This window comes from Vipera berus (genome assembly GCF_964194415.1).
Source record: "Vipera berus genome assembly, chromosome: 3".
Taxonomy (NCBI): domain Eukaryota; kingdom Metazoa; phylum Chordata; class Lepidosauria; order Squamata; family Viperidae; genus Vipera; species Vipera berus.
In genome coordinates, this window is record NC_138204.1 from 109,194,462 (window position 1) to 109,211,892 (window position 17,431).

A 17,431-nucleotide genomic window follows, 5' to 3' on the forward strand; every position below is an offset into this window, starting at 1 on the left:
CAGAAATAGCCAAGGAAAGACAAACTGCAGAAAAGGGGTTAGCCAAATTGCAGAATGAAAATGCACTCGACATTACTTTATTGTGATCACAAAATTTCCCAGCAGGAAAGAGAAATTTCTAGAGCAACTTCCTAAACTGGTGTCTTCCCGATGTGATGAATTCCATCTCCCAGAATTCCTACAGTATTTTGTTGAAAAAGTTGTAAGAAGTCTTAAGGACCATCCCAACTGACTTCCTAAAAGATCAGAGTTCCTTCATTTATTGAAGTTTTAAAAATATACTTCTCAAAAAAATAAAGAGAACACAAGATAATACATCCTACTATTAAATACAGTACATTGTGTTGTTTAAGTGTTCCCTTTATTTTTTTGAGCAGTATATTTAATCATGTATTTAAAATATTTAATAACAATCCTGAAAAAATCTCTCAGCTTCCAGCAAGTGGCAGGCTAAAGAAAACTCAAGCATGACTTTAACTACGAGACACTGAAGGAAGAAAATTGTCAAATTGCTCCCAGAAATGTTTTGGAAGGTCTTCATTTTCTTGAAAAGAGATGATAAAGCTTGACCTATGAATATGAAACTGTCTACTGTCTTCCAATTGACTCAGGAAAACGCTTCCCTTCTCACTTACTTTAATGACCATCTCAAAGGTGAAGACGCCAGTGAAAACATAGTCAAAATACCTCAGGACCTGCAAAGATGAAAACAATGGAACAGTGTGGAATAAGGAAGTATTATCACTTTGCAGAGTAAAATTGGAGGCATATAAATTAAATAAGTAAGTATGAAAAGGTATTATTCTGAAGTTTAAAAAATGGCAAGAAATGTTAATTTTTAAGACTTTAGCTATAAAATTACTAGCCAGATCAATGAAAACCCTCCTTTTTTAGATGTAACAGAATGCTAGAACTGATGTCTTTAACATGACCTAGCCAACGGGTTTAGCACTTTTAACTGTTTTGTTTTGAATGGAATTATTCTCATTAATAACATATATGTTTAACATGACATTTGAAATAAATAATGTCCAGAATGCAATTTATTAGAAACATCTCCTCTGTGTCCCTTCCCTGTCATGGAATACAGGCTAAGGCTACCTGAAATCCTTGGTTCAAGACTGAAGCAAGAAGAGGCTGGTGGCAATATAATTTTTAAAACTGGCCAAGGTGGGAGGAAAAAAAATAAAACCTAGCTTTCTCCTGTTCTTAATAATACAAATACTTGGAGGTGATTATACCAAGAAATTGAGCAGTATTATTAATACTGTATCTGCTACCCACATTATCAAATGCAAACTGCAAAATGAAAGTAATAGAACCTGCTTTAGAAGTTAGCAACCTCAGCTATCAGCTTGGACAACAATTTGAGGGGTCCTTGGTATTCTCTGAGCTTTCTTTTTTTCTTGCAATGACAGTCATATTTGGGTAATGAAACATCTACAAGAAAACAACCAAGCTCAGAGAGCACCAAGGATTCTTCATTTCAACCTTAGCTAAAAATATTCTCCTTTATTGGGACAACAATTTTTACAATCTGGCTGTACCTTAAGCTTTGTGTACTTTCTGTTATGTCTGCTCTGATCTGTTTTCTGCCTGCCCTGGCATTTTGCCATAGCAACAAAATGATGTTATTTGCTAGATCAGACTAGAAGACCAAACAGTCCAGTGTTCTCTTTTTGCAAGGAGCAGCCAGATGCTCGCAGGAAGCACATGAGCAGGATCCAAATGCAATTGCACCCTCCTGCTCATGTTCCAACATTTGGGATTCAGAGGCATATTTCCACCAACGTCCTGGCACTCTCTCTGGCACCATCCTGCAGTTATTAGTGCAGAGCTCTCACACAGGCATTAGTTGGAACCGCTGAAAATGTAGCCTACACAAGCAATGTGCATATCCTTTGAGGCCCATTTTTCATCAAACTGAGAAATGCAGCTGTTTTAAAAGTCTGGGTTCTCCCTGTGACTAGGTACAGAAAATCTAAAAGCCACTATTTTAGAAATCAGTAGTGCTGTGCCTCCACAATTTCTAAATAAAACAACTGGCAATAACAGTAACATACCTCTTCCAAGTTAATTTGCCACTCACACTGGTTAACTAATTATTGCCTTGGGACTAGAGAAATCCATTCATCAAACTGGAGATTGGAAACTAAGAGTAAGCATTAATGGCCTCAGCAATTCAATGTGTAAAATGAGGCAAGTCAGATGTTCTAAACTCCTGCAGCATAGAAAGTATAAATAACCACACTTCCCTCCCCTGCCCATTTTAAATTCTATTTCTCTCTTTCTCTTTCTTTCCTTTCTATCAATTCTTAATGTGTTCTTCTGAGTAGTTTGAGTGAATTTCTTTGTTACTAAGTTCTTGTTTTCTCCTGATTCACGAGCAAAGTGGGGGTCATTTTATACACATCTACCCAAAAGAGTGGAGCATCAGAACAAAGGCTGCCAACATCGTCCTTCCTGTAAGATGATAGGTGTTGGGTGAAACTCTCAGATATTAATTATGGTTGATGGGCCATTGCTTGATAGAGTGGGCAACCAGAAAGCCAGTCCCAACCATCTTCTATATTTTTCACTTCTGTGCTTGGTTCTTCCTATCCTCCAGCTAGATTTAAAAACAATGAAGTATTGTTCATCAGTTTCTACAAGCTGGTAAGAACATTCTTGTCCATTAATGTGTCAATATGTTATTTGTATGGCTGCTCAGAATCACTTGTTGAGATGAGCAGCCATAAATTGAATAAGTGATTAAGTAAATGTTTTACCTTTTTATTGGTCAGACTTTATGGATTTCAGCAAGGTATTCAAATAGTTGATGGTATGAGTCACTGTTCCAAAGCTTACTTTCCATGGAGGCTGATTTTTGTGACAAAATCCAACCTAAACCAACACTGGCCAGAACACTGGAAGGAAAACTATTGGTATTGGGGAACTAAGTAACTACTAGGGGAAAGAAGTAACTATGACTAGCTTTAGTTATAGAATAACACCCTGGGGAATACATCTCTCTTCACCATTGAATAAGGAACCTTTTACCCCTCTTGTTATGAAGCAAAATTAAACAATTAGTGGAATTACGTGCCACAATTTATCATGAACTAAAGTACTCAGAATACAGATTAGGAAATTGGGTGTTTGATTCCTCCTATCCCTTATAATTAAACAAATCCAGATATGACAACGTCTCTGTCTCCCTCTCTCTCATATGCAATGGAGGATTCAAACATGTATGGCCAAATAAAATCCAAAATAGGAAGAGATGAAAGATGTATACTTTCTGAGTCTGTGTTTAGCTTTGCAGTGAATTATAAAATAGATATACAAATGCAGAACATGAATCCATGTACACTAAGACCTAAGAGCAAAACAGAATTGTCTAGTAATTCCTGAGTAATTACTTTATTTCTCTCTGAGTTAGTCAGGACAGGATCCTCTGCTGCCAAGGCGATGCTGCTTGCTGCAATCACAAGAAGGATACACATCTCAAAGTAGCGTAGATTGACAATGTAGTGGCAAGCTCTTCGGATTCTGTCAAAGAAATCACAAATCCATGCAACGGCCACAGCATTAAACAGAATTGTGATAATTTTAAATGGAGGCATTTTATATAGCAGTTATACTATCTTTCTAGTCTTGTAGCAATCCTATAAACCAGAAGTGGACAACTTCTTCTACCTCTCTAGATGATGGCTAAATTTAAAAAATATATAAACAAATCTTTCAACACAGAATGAAGTGAAAGGAGTGCTGTAAATCTTTTAATTCTACCTTATCAGTTCCTTAAAAATAATAATAAGAAATCTAAATCAACTCCACAGAGCCTTTGGTCAGATGTAACTGTTCTGTTTGAACAAGAATGGAAATAAGGTGATAAAAAATGGAGTCATAAAGTTGACTTTCTGTTATGGCAGAAATTCCTCAAAGGATCCTCTAAGGCAGGGGTGTCAAACTCAATTTCACTGAGGGCCGCATCAGCATTGCGGTTGCCCTCAGGGGGCCAGGTGGGTATGGCTGGGTGGGCGTGGCTTACTGGGTGGGCGTGGCTAGAGTGCGTATGGCCTACTGGGTGGGCATGGCCAGCTCTACATCATTCGCATCAAGGGTGCCTATGGGGGCCTGGGCAGGAGTGGGACAGATCTGAGGGTCTCTGGCAGAAGGAGGGTCTCTGGGCCAGGGCCAAGGCAGTGGGGGCCATTCCCTCACTGTTTCCAGGATGGCTTCACAGGCCACATGAAACCACTTCGCGGGCCGGATCCAGCCCCCGGGCCTTGTGTTTGACATGTCTGCTCTAAGGCTTCAGACAATTTGATCTCTACCTAAAACTCTGAAATAGGTGGAATTCTCATTTTGTTTCTCTCCCTATGAAATAATTTATCTCATACAATCCTTTTTATTAAAATAGTATGACTGATGAAAGCTAGCCAGTATCTTTATCATCCAAGTATGAGTTGTTAAGAAGGTGGTTTTAGCCAACAGGTAATTCTGATTTGGTAGATAAGATCCAGAACATGAGGCATGATGTTAATGTTCTCCCAAAAGCCAGCTTTCTATTATCCTTCAAATTCTATAACTCTGAAGATGTTGTTGGAAAATAAGGGGAAAAAAGCTGCCACACCACAGCATCTCCCTTGTATCTGACAGGAATCCTTTTCATTTTCCATTATGTTTCTCTTCCCACCTTTAATGAACCCTTGCTGTGGGATCTCCTGCAGGGGTTTCTATGAAATGATTTACAGTAGGTGCACAATCAATTTATGCAGCCTGTGATTGAGATGTTTGGGCCTCTGACTCATATAACTCTATGCACCCTGGAGTTTGCTGTATATAATAGCAACGGGGCAAACTATTTGGCTGTGGCATTACTGAGCTTCCTGTTTGGAACATAAGATAACACATTCAAAAAACAAAAAACCCACAGTTCTCTGAAATAAACCAATATTTTAAGCAGCTCCAGAAAGAAAGAAAATGAATGGAATATATCTCACGGGTTTGTGGTGCTGAAAATAAACATGGAGCTGTGGGGCACCATTGGTTTGCCTGTCTCAGAGCTCTTTTCCTTTTTTCGCTTTTTATTCTTCTTCTCTGTCTCCATCTCTTCCTCTTCCTTTGTTTCTGCCTCCTTCAGTGGACTGGCCTCTCCATCTGTCTTGTTGCTAACTGTAAAATGAACAAATCTTGTTAGTCCTTTGCCTAGGAAGAAAAATGCAGCAAATGAGCATTTGATAGCAGGGCCCACGAAAAATAGAAGAGGATTATACATCACACAAACACACACAAACACACAGAGAGGGAGAGATTGCTAAAGGCAAGGAAGGAATGATAAAAGCAGATAGAGTGCCCAATACTACATACAGTATGTGAATGAATATGAAAAGAATAGGTGGCCTTGTAGGTTAATCAGCAGGCATAGAAGACTTATTACATAAAATAAGAAGAAGTAATCCCATCTGAAAAATTCAGTCCTGAGTAGAAGGAATATGTGCATACTGTTTTTACAAAGATTACCTCCTGCACACTAGCAATTCAAATTATGGGCAAAGAAAAGTAAATTCTGCAAACTGTAATTTGCATATTTTAACCTTCAACTGTCACTGTTTCATATAACTTATTTTTGTACTTGTAATTCAATGGAAGAGAAAGGAGCACTGCAATGGAATAAAGACCTCCCCCCACAACCTCATGCAATCTTGTCAATGCGTTGCCCTGTTGAAACATGAGCAGAACGTACAACTCTCCATTCTTCCCTGCGCAGGTGCCAGAAAGTAATATGAATATCTGGTTTATCCTAAGTGTTGCGTGATAAGTTAACCCTTGACAAATCACCATCTTTCTTCATCTATTTGAATGCAAGGGCTAGAAATATGGCTCTTTTTAAAAATAAAAACAGAGACTTTCAGAACTGTGTGCCCTTTAGCACATTCTAGACTTGTTTAGTACTGCAGGCAAATCATAGCTTGTACTTAACCCTGTCTACTATTTATTTCCATAGCTGCTGCAGTGCAAATCCAATACCTCTGGAACTGCAGTTTAAAGATATAATTTCTGCCAAGAAAAGCATGCCATTAATTGCTATCTTATATTCTCAACACCTGGCTATATAGTTAGTTAGATGGAGATCAGAAGAGAGGAGGATGGGGAGAGGGCATAAGAGGGGGCCAAACAGAAGAAACAAAAGCATTTTTGCAATAGTATTGTGTAATTAATATCCAGATTTCATAGGGAGTTTTTAATTGTGAAGACACAGAAAAGCACTTTGCAGTCTTTGTCAAGGGTCAGATTACGAAAGCAGTTGGATTGAATGCTATGAAATTATCTTACTGGAATGACTATTCTATTTTTACAACTCCTATATATAAGGCATCAAAATTAATTGAAGTTTGGAATTATCCAGAAGTTATTTTTAGGCATGGGCTGTCATTTCTAAATATATAGATAGATAGATAGATAGATAGATAGATAGATAGATAGATAGATAGATAGATAGATAGATAGATAGATAGAAAAAGAATTATGGAGGGTTTTCTTTTGGGTTTGGTTATATTTCTTCTGTGAAAAAGAGAAATCATTAGCAAAATAAGGATGGGAAAACGGGAAATGGATTGTTTTCTTTTTAGAAGGCCATAATGCCATAATCTCCCAAGAACTTGGGGTGGTTAACAATATATTATTTTTAAATAGCTAAACAGTAGTGGCCTGTGACTACACAATATGCTTCAAGTGGTATATGCCTGCCTCCGGAAATGTTTTATTTAAATAGTAGGAACTAACAGATAACACTTAATAGCAAGATACATTTGTTCTCAAAATATGCTTGAAAAATCTCCCTGAGACAAAAAAAGGTCTATATAATTTGTTGGATTTACATAATAAATGTAGTAGCATTACTCTGGACTTCTGCCATCCTTTGGATGAAATTGATTTGCAGAATCCTTTTCACTCATTGGTTTTCTAGCCAGATAATAAAAAATGGCACATTATCTTTGCTGTCAAGAGGCATCACACTCACATCACCAAGATTTTTCCCCTTTCTTTTCCAAAATTTAGGATGTAAATAACAGCACAGCTAAATTTCTGATAGCAAATGAATGGGATGCTTACAGTTTTCAAAGTTTAATTTTAATTTTTTAATTTTAATTTAAAATTTAATTTTATTGTTTTTAACAATCTAGCATAGGTGAAATGAACTAACAAAAATTATTACATCCAAAGCTGCTTAGTTATAGTGAATGCTTCTTCCAGTTGAGCTATATCAGAACAAAAATAGCTATGAAACTAAAATTAGGAGACTGTATGAATGTAATAAGAGTTTAGCCCTCGATTCTAAATTATTTTTCTTGATGTTGCCCTGCTTGGCAGCGATTTAGTAGCAGGTGCAGTCAGTGGCAATCATGGACTCTTACTGCTTCCATCAACATGACAAAATCACCAACAGGCACAAACCACGCATCCTTTGGGTGGGGAGAGGACATCATAACACACATAAAAAGGGGGCATTATGCTGAATGCCACAACTTTCATACAACACTCTAATTGTCTCATCCCTGCCTGACTCTCCATGGATGCCACTGGACCCAGTCTGTTCTCACCATCATCTTCAGCAATTTATTTATTTATTATGCTACCCATCTACTCTATGAAGTGACTCTTTATAATTATATTATATAATTATACAGTATTATCAGCTTAAAACCAGGCCTGTTTTAAAGCAGTTCCATGTGAGAAAAGGGATGAATGACTTCTTCATCAACTATGATGACCTGGGCAAGTTCTCCAAAGTTCAAAATGTGACATAGGATGTGAAAAGAAGAAAGAAACTCCCAGGTCTATGAGGTCTACACCCTCCATTTCTTACCAAGCTTCCTCTAAACCTTCTTGCCAGCCTCTAAATAGCTTTCCTTTCTCTCAAAACCTTGGGATTGTATCAGATCAAGAGCTGTAGTGGCATCTTCCTTCCTTCCTTCCTTCCTTCCTTCCTTCCTTCCTTCCTTCCTTCCTTCCTTCCTTCCTTCCTTCCTTCCTTCCTTCCTTCCTTTCCCTGAGATTTGCAGCCCCTTCCAAAGATAGCCCACATGTTGGGACAAGAAAAAAGAAGAGCAAAGAAAGGAAGGCACCATCTCTTATCTCATCAACTGTTCATATGATCATTATTGCAATTTAACAGATAAGGAAAAGAAAGTGGCTCATGTATTTTGAGTCAAGCCAGAAAGGAATTTGGGAAGGGGTTGCATCTCATTTCAGATGTCCTTTTATAAGACATCCGCCTAGAATTAATAAATGAATTTGGTTCAGAGAATATCAGCTGATGGCTATTTCAGCAATGTAGTACCAACCCAAGTCGCACCACAATAAAAATTCTATAACTGTTTGAAAGTTTCTTCAGTCAAACTGTCTGTTTGTGGAATAATATTCAGTCACTTCTTTATGAAAGCACCAACAAATCTATAACAAACTTTGGCCCAATTCCACACAAAGGAGCAGAGGAATATTTTTAATTTATTTCTTGACCACATTTCCCCTCTACTATAATTCAGAGAGTATAAAACCAAAGTATAAAACCAAATGAAACATCCATAGTTAATACAATTTTGAAACAAACAACCCCACCCAAAGAAAAAGTACAAAGGATAAAAATAGAAATAAAGATGTCCTGATAAAATCAGGGGAAGGCTTTCTGGAACAACTCAGCTTTAAAAGTTTCTGAAATCTTAACATGAAGGGAGATAATCTTGATCTCAACCAAGAATGGCTGATAATGCTGCATGGCAATCTGTATCTCCCTTTAACAGATTGAGATTTGGTGTCAAATTAGAAAAGAGATGGATACTTACTCTGTACCACAGTGGAGTCTTGAACATCAATCATGATGGTAGTGCTCTCTGTTGCTTTATCCATGTTGGCAGTGATAGATGAGAGATCAGGCTCACTCCTGCTAATAGTCCTCTCTGTCTCCATTGATAGGTCACCCAAAAGCGCTTGCTCACTTATATCTAGGCTGCTGCCATCTTGCTTCACTGGACTGGCCTCCTTGCTTTTGTCCAACATCTGGTGACCTTCTGAGGGATTTGGATCTTGGGTGGGCATGGGAAGCTCGGCATTATTTACTGTTGCTTCACTGGTCCTGTGTGAAGAATTTAGAAAGAGAGGGCCATAGTAAGGGATAGAGATTATGGGCATGTGTTTGTGAGTCAAAGCAAAGGAAGAAGAAGAGTAAAAATAATAGCTAGGATATCACAGTGTTTTAAATAACTTAGATATATTGGATACTTGTAGATGTGATCTTCCTAAACACTGCAGGAAAAAAAATATCTTTTTTGCTGTAAGCTATAAGCAATTAAAGTCCATTTTTCAGAAAAAACTTGCTTTTTTAGTGCATGTTATTAGGTTCTCTGTAGGGACGCGGTGGCTCAGTGGGTTAGGACGCTGAGCTTGTCGATTGGAAGGTCGGCAGTTTGGCGGGTCGAATCCCGAGCACCGCGTAACAGAGTGAGTGCCTGTTACTTGTCCCAGCTTCTGCCAACCTAGCAGTTCGAAAGCACGTAAAAATGCAAGTAGAAAAACAGGGACCACTCCGGTGGGAAGGTAACAGCGTTCCGTGCGCCTTTGGTGTCTAGTCATGCCAGCCACATGACCACGGAGACGTCCTCGGACAAGCGCTGGCTCTTCGGCTTTGAAACGGAGATGAGCACTGGCCCCTAGAGTCGGAAACGACTAGCACGAATGTGCGGGGGAACCTTTACCTTTATTAGGTTCTCTCTGTGCAGCAATTATTAGATAACAGTATGTGGAAGAATTCTGCTCATCTATTTTGAAGCAGCCAGTGCTCTGTTCTTCCAGTTTTCTACCACCACCATTAACATCTTCTTTTCCAGGTTTTAAAATTGCACACTATTTGCCTAGTATGGTTCAAAACCTGGCCATGAGACTACTTTAAATCCCTTCAACAATATGAACCCTGTATAAATGAATAACAACACATTTTGGCTTACATGTTTACTTGCACTAATCTATTATTCTATTATTATACACTATTCTATTATTATACACTTAAGAAGGCTAGAAGATTACACTTATGAAGATAATGGCCTGTAAAATCCATTAATTTTCTGGGAAGATGCCTATTTTCAATGTAGTTAATTTCATACTAGTCAGTTTTACAGTGCAAAGATGGCAGCTTGATTTCCCTTGCTTACATGAGTAGTGTGCATTTTCCTTTATATCTGCATTCTGCTTTCAGGAAATGCTACATTCAGAGTAAAGCCAACTGATCTTTCCCTTTCTATTCACTGTTTTTCTAGAAAGCCTGACATCCTTCAGTGTGTTTAGGGAAATGAAGAGAAAGGAAACTCTATCCATGGAGGATGAATGAGATCCCCTTAATAACTTAATAACTCTGCAAAAGGAAGTGTCATTGGCCCTTCTCAGTCATAGTACAGCCATGAATGGCAGCCTTTAGCAAAACCTCTCCAACCTCCTTGAATTTTTTCATCTGGAAACATCTTCAACTGTGTCTCAGTTGTGCATTTCCCTCCCTTCTCCCCCAAAGCTTGGTGCTATAATTTCAATTCTGCTTTCCTTAAATTATTTTCTGTGTTAAGAATTATGACTGGAAAACTGGCAGCAGCAAATGAGAGGATTCCAGATTAGAAACAGCATCAACTGGTCCACCTGCCTGTCAAATACTGCACATATTTGGCTCATCTAGAAATACCTCTGATTTCATGAGCAAAAATTCTGGCAAGGATGACCAATTTGTATTTATACTGTACATCAAAGGAGATTTTCAAAGGGAATATCATGTCAGCAAAAATAATATTGTTGTTAGCTGCGAAGTCGTATCCGGTCCATCGCAACCCTATGGACAATGTTCCTCCAGGCCTTCCTGTCATCTACCATCTTCTGGAGTCCATTTAAGCTCATGCCTACTGCTTCAGTGACTCCATCCAGCCACCTCATTCTCTGTCGTCCCGTTCTTCTATTGCCCTCAATCTTTCCCAGCATTAGGCTCTTCTCCAGTGAGTCCTTCCTTCTCATTAAGTGGCCAAAGTATTTGAGTTTTAGCTTCAAGATCTGGCCTTCTAAAGATCAGTCAGGGTTGATTTCCTCTAGGACTGACCAGTTTGATCGCCTTGCAGTCCAAGGAACTCACAGGAGTCTTCTCCAGCACCATAGTTCAAAGGCCTCAATTCTCTGGCACTCAGCCTTTTTTATGGTCCAACTTTCACTGCCATACATTGCAACTGGGAAGACCATAGCCTTGACTATACGCACTTTTGTTGACAGGGCAATGTCTCTGCTTTTTAGTGTGCTGTCGAGATTTGTCATGGCTTTCCTCCCGAGGAGCAAGCGTCTTTTAATTTCTTGGCTACAGTCCCCATCTGCAGTGATCTTGTAGCCCAGAAAAATAAAATCTGTAACTACCTCCATTTCTTCCCCATCTATTTGCCAGGAAATGAGAGGGCCGGATGCCATGATCTTGGTTTTCTTAATGTTAAGTTTCAACCCAACTTTTGCACTCTCCTTCTTCACCCACAGCAAGAGGCTCTTTAGTTCTTCTTCACTTTCTGCCATTGGAGTGGTATCATCTGCATATCTTAGGTTGTTGATATTTCTTCCGGCAATCTTAATTCCAACTTTTGATTCATCTAGCCCTGCCTTTCTCATGATGTGCTCTGCATATAAGTTAAATAGGCAGGGTGACAGTATATAGCCTTGCCGGACTCCTTTCCCAATTTTGAACCAATCAGTGGTTCCGTGTCCAGTTCTCACTGTTGCTTCTTGGCCCACATATAGGTTTCTCAAGAGACAAATAAGATGGTCTGGTACGCCCATTTCTTTAAGAACTTGCCACAGTTTGTTATGATCCACATAACAAAGTAGGATAATTTGTTCAAAGTAGGATAATTTGAGCCTGGCCATTTGTGCCTTGAGTGAGGCATTGAATTCTTTGATGATTCATTTGTTTGTTCTCTTAGCTGTCCAGAGCATTCTCAGGAGTTTCCTGAAATACCAGATTTTAAATGTGTCAATACTCTTTCTAACTTGCTTCTTCAAAATCCAACTTTCAGTTCCATAGAGCGTCATGGGGAAGACCATTGCCTGCCCTTTGAATAGACACCTCACAGCATCCGAATATCTTTTGCAAAGCCTTTGTGGTTGCCCTTCTAAGTGTTGCTGGATTCTTTACTGTTGTTAGTGATCCTAAAAGATAGAAACTAACTACTATTTGAATGACTTGATTGTCTGTTCTAAGGCTGGTTGTTGTCATTAGGTTGGTCTTCTTTATATTTAATTTTAGTCCCATTTTTTTCACTGCGTCCTTTGGCTTCTATTACTAGAACTTGCATATCCTTTGCATTTTCAGCTATCAGAATACTGTTATTTCCATATTTCAGGATATTGATATTTCTTCCTTCAGTTTTAAAATCATCTTCCTTTTTTCTGGTCTAATTTGGAATACATTAAGCATATTGGTTGAATAAATATGAGGAGAGTATAACCCTGTCTCACACCTTTGCCGACCTGGACACAAATCTATTTTGCCATGTTCTGCACATACTGTGACTTCCTGATCCATCTATAGGCTTTCCATGTGGATAATTCCTAAGCACATTTCACAGCTTGACATGACCGACACAATCAAATACTATTCTATAATCAATATAAGATAAGCTGACTTCTTTTTAGCATTCTTTGGCTTCCTCAATCATCCAGCATGCATCAGCAATAAAGTTTTGTATTAAGTGACTTTTCCTAAATCCAGCTGGCTCCAATATGCATTGAATGAGTCCATGTATTATTTTGCTAGCATGTGAAATTAAGGATATTGCACAACAGTTTGCACACTCTGTTAAGTCTCCTTTTCTCAATTGCGGATTGGGACTGACCGCTTCTAATCTGTTAGCCACTACGGTATATTGTTCTCCAGATTTGCTGGCATAGCTTGGTTACAATCTTTATCGATTCTTCTGTTGCTTGCCTTATTTCTGTTGCTATGCCATCAGGACAGAAAATAAAACTAGTGTAATGAAAACTTCTTGCTAGCAAGAATAAGACTAATAATTGTATTTATTTTAAGTAGAACTGCCCAGAACTGGGCAGTAAAATTTGGATAACCACAGGATAGCAATAACATTTTTGTTTGCAATTTTGATCTGATAACCCTAATATATTGTAAATGTGCATATTGAAAAATAGCTAAACAACTTTTTTTTAGCTTAATCCTTCTGTTTGAGTATAACAAGTCCAAATTAATCTTATCTGAGATTCATGTACCGCATGTGGTAGTAGTTATAAATATGCAACAAAGCTAAAAAGGGACCCTTTTTACTTCTGCATTCTTTTCTATCTTTTGTCTTCTGTGATATTTTACAGAGCTCATCAAGAGTCTATAATTCAGAGTCCTCCAGTATTACTCAAAAAGAAGGGGGATAGCCAACAGCCTAAGAAGGGGAAATGGACCCAAAAAAGCAGGAGATTCAAAAAGAAATAGTTTTTATGCCTAAAAAATAATAGATGAAGTCTGTTATTTTTGAAGTTGTCTGGCTAATTGGCATAATTTATGTAATTTGTATAAACTGAAAGTATCCATATAATTCTATAATTATGGCAGGTTTGCACAAGTAACTTAAATGACATGAATCACATCAATTTGCATGTGATTCATGTCATTTAAGTGTTATTTTATTTTATTTTTATTTTAATCCCATTTATATCCCGCCCTTCTCCGAAGACTCAGGGCGGCTTACAATTTAAGCACAAACCAATGTGCTTAGCAATAGCCTTCATTCTATGTATATGCCTGCTTATTAGGGCTTTCACCCCCCCAAGCGGCATTATTACAAAATCAGCTTAATTGCCCCCAACAATCTGGGTCCTCATTTTACCTACCTCGGAAGGATGGAAGGCTGAGTCAACCTTGAGCCTGGTGGGATGCGAACCTGCACTAATTGCAGGCAGCTGGTGTTACTTAAGGAGGCGTTAGCCCACTGCTCCACCAAGGCTCTTATTAACTGTATTCAACTGTAATGGACACCCCCTTCCCCCATTATTCGACAAAACTGAGTTTTTATTGTACATCACTTTTATCTCATCCCTTTCATTTATGCTTGTAAGGATACTAAATGATTACTGCCACATGTAGCTTGTCTAGAGCAGTATCTATGGAGCTGAGATGGCAATATCTGCATTTGAATCTACTGTATATTTGTATATGTATCTATACCTACATCTATACCCATATCTATCTATCCTATTTGATATACATCTTATTGGATATATACAGGTAGTCCTAACTAACAACAGTTCATTTAGTGACTATTCAAAATCGCAAGAGCACTGAAAAAAGTGAGTTATGATCATTTTTCACATTTACGACTGATGTTGCATCCCCATGATCATGTGATCAAAATTCAGATGCTTGGCAACTGACTCATATTTACAATGGTTGCAATGTAACAGGTTTATGGGATCACCTTTTGCAACCTTCTGACAAGCAAAGTCAATGGGGAAGCCAGATTCACTTAACAACCATAACATAAATGAAGTAATTCATTTAATATGTGTGGCAAGAAAGGTTGTAAAATGGGGCAAAATTCACTTAACAAGTGTCTCACTTAACAACAGAATTTTTGCACTCAATTGTGGTTGAGGACTACCTGTATCTTATTTTAAAAGGATGTTTAAAAAATGGCAAGAAAGAATAGCAGAAGAAAATAATGTTTTCTGGTATTTATTCAGCCAGTACACAAAACAAGCAGAGTATTCAAAAGAGGAAAGTCACACAGCTGAAGGTAGGACAAGAAGCAATGGATGGAAACTAGTCAAGGAGAGAAGCAACCTAGAACTAAGGAGAAATTTCCTGACAGTTAGAACAATTAATCAGTGGAATGACTTGCTTCCAGAAGTTGTGAATGCTCCAACACTGGAGGTTTTTAAGAAGAGATTGGACAACCATTTGTCTGAAATGGTATGGGGTTTCCTGCCTGAGCAGGGGGTTGGACTAGATGACCTTCAAGGTCTCTTCCAACTCTATTATTCTATTAATTCTGTCTGTTAGGGTAAAAATATTCTACAAAGGTAATACCCCATTCTCCTGGGCTCTAGCTTCATTTCTTTCCGGTTTCTATAATGGGCTTCACTTTTGCTTCACTTAATTGTCAGCTACTTCTTACTGTTCGTACAATCCAATAAATCCTAGATGATCTGAATGTATAAAAATGCTGTTAGCCATCATTCCAATAATAGTCAGTATAGAGTATTACAATTTGCTGCATTTTACAAAATGTTTATAAACGTTTAGCAGTCACCTATTTTGATGGTTCGCAAAAATAAGAAGGGATAGGCAGATAGCCATTTATTTCCTTGGGGAGGCACCATCAAGAACAGAATCAGATTGCCTACCTTTTCAGTTCCATGTTAGCCACTGGTTCCTTTTCAGCAACGGCCTCTTTTTCCTCTCCATTTTCCTTACGATCCCCATTCTGCTCTTCTTTTGCTGGCGTGACTCCTTCTGGGCCGTTCTCTTGGCTAACTGTTCTATTCTCTTTCGGTTCAGTCCTCACCCTGCGGTGTCGGCTACGCCTCTGACTTTGCCGGAGCCGAGCCCTTTCATCAAAGCTTACAGTCCCTTTGCTTTCCTGGTCAATGATATCACAATTCCCATGAAATGATTTGTGATGCCACGTTTCCCATTCCCTCTTGGCCTGAGGAGATGGGCTTCTCTGGTCATCCTGGTTGCTGAGGCAGGGTTTGGACCCTGGCAGTTTTTGCTCCACACCTTCTCCATTTGTCTCCTCTGGCCTACCCACTTGATCACCCTCAATCTTTTCCAGACCAGAGTTTTCCAGTAACTTTCTTTTCCGAAAAATACTGGCGTGTGGATTGAGCAGAGGAGGATCATCTTTGTTGATGCCCTCTTGACTGGACATCTGCATATGTCGGCGGAGCTGGCTAGTCCGCTGTTCCCACACAGACATGTGATGTCTCCTTCTCCTCTCCCTCCTGGGAAAGGAAAACAAATGGGTTCAATTCATCTGTGCCCTGTCAGAAACACAAGAACACATACCAGTACATACAGCATGCAACTAGGACCATACAAAAATCACATGTTGGGGCTTGATTCTCTGTTTCCCTGAATTTCATGAATACCCAGCAAAATCACAGCATCCCCAGGATAATAAGAGAATCAAGTCCACTTGCACAATGTCAACAAATCATTAGAAGGCATTTCATTCCACATTCACTGGGCACATGGCAATAAGCCCGAGCAACAGGACAATGAGGCCAAAGACTGAGCACATTCACAACACTGTCTTTGTGAAAGAACCCACCAGATCACTTAAACATATGGTATCAGTCTGCACGTACTGCAGTTTTAATAAACTTACAGTACAGTAAAAGAAGTAAGTGTTCATCAACAAGCAGGGGTATGGTAAAGGTGACTTAATGTATTGCATGCAAGCACAAGGGCTACTCAAAATTGGCCCATTTAGTAGGCAAATGGGACATTTCCTTTACTACTCTGAAAGGGTGGCGATTCACCAACAGCCTAAGGAGGGAAGATGGACCCAAAGAAGTACATGCAGGGGGCTCAGGAAGAAATAGCAGTAGGGGAGGCATGCGGTACCAAGTCCCATTCAGCTCAGTGCCAGGGTGAAGCAAATGCATCCAGGCTGATCCAGGGCCCCACCAACCCCATATTTACAGCCTGGCAGTGCTTAGGTTCTCCTCTCAATTCTTGGATTCATTCTGTCACCTGAGGCTGCAGCCCATAACCCACTGTTTTGAAAGTAAGTCCTCTTGGCACAAAGGGTGATTTACTGAATGAACCTATACAGGGTTGGATAACTAAGAAAGCTGCTCTTCTCAGTTGCTAGGGAAATTGTCTGTTAACATGCAACATCTCTACTTTTGTATCTCATTTAATCTAACAGCTTTAAGAAGGAACTGCAAGTTGTAGATGCTGCTGTGGAAGTGTTTGGCTGTGGCATTGAATGTTCCAAGGGGTTTTTGGTGATCTTATAAAATTGTATACCATAACTTTATGAACAGACATATGGATACAGGAATAAAAAGACACACGTCTAACATATTGGTAAGCAAACACACAATACACCAACATACATACATTCTCACATGAACAATTTGAATACACACTCAATTTACTGGACTGTTTACACACACACAACAGTGTAGTTGCTACAATACAGCTTAAGTTGGTTCACAGACCTCTTTCATACACAGAAGCATACTCTGCAAACATACATAAAACATATTCTCATACTTGTATAATACATACAGATTGTAGACCCACGCTGAATTTATAGCTATTCAGATTATACGCACATAAACACTACTAGATTGAGACATCCATCCATACTTACAACATAAACATGAAAGAACACATACTTGAACTCAGTAGCAGGAGTCT

At 38.8% G+C, this 17,431-nt stretch overlaps 1 protein-coding gene across 1 annotated transcript in view; it reads right to left on the minus strand.

Annotated features, from left to right (window-relative positions):
- The window catches only part of CACNA1E (calcium voltage-gated channel subunit alpha1 E), a gene marked incomplete at both ends in the record, with an annotated part of 378,714 nt that overhangs the window by 84,729 nt on the left and 276,554 nt on the right, over positions 1–17,431 (minus strand). The window contains 5 exons of the mRNA XM_081322491.1: positions 636–695; positions 3,402–3,531; positions 4,989–5,160; positions 8,832–9,121; positions 15,403–16,002. Of these exons, the coding sequence (XP_081178617.1) occupies positions 636–695; positions 3,402–3,531; positions 4,989–5,160; positions 8,832–9,121; positions 15,403–16,002 (1,252 nt within the window). The remainder of the gene's footprint in view (positions 1–635; positions 696–3,401; positions 3,532–4,988; positions 5,161–8,831; positions 9,122–15,402; positions 16,003–17,431) is intronic.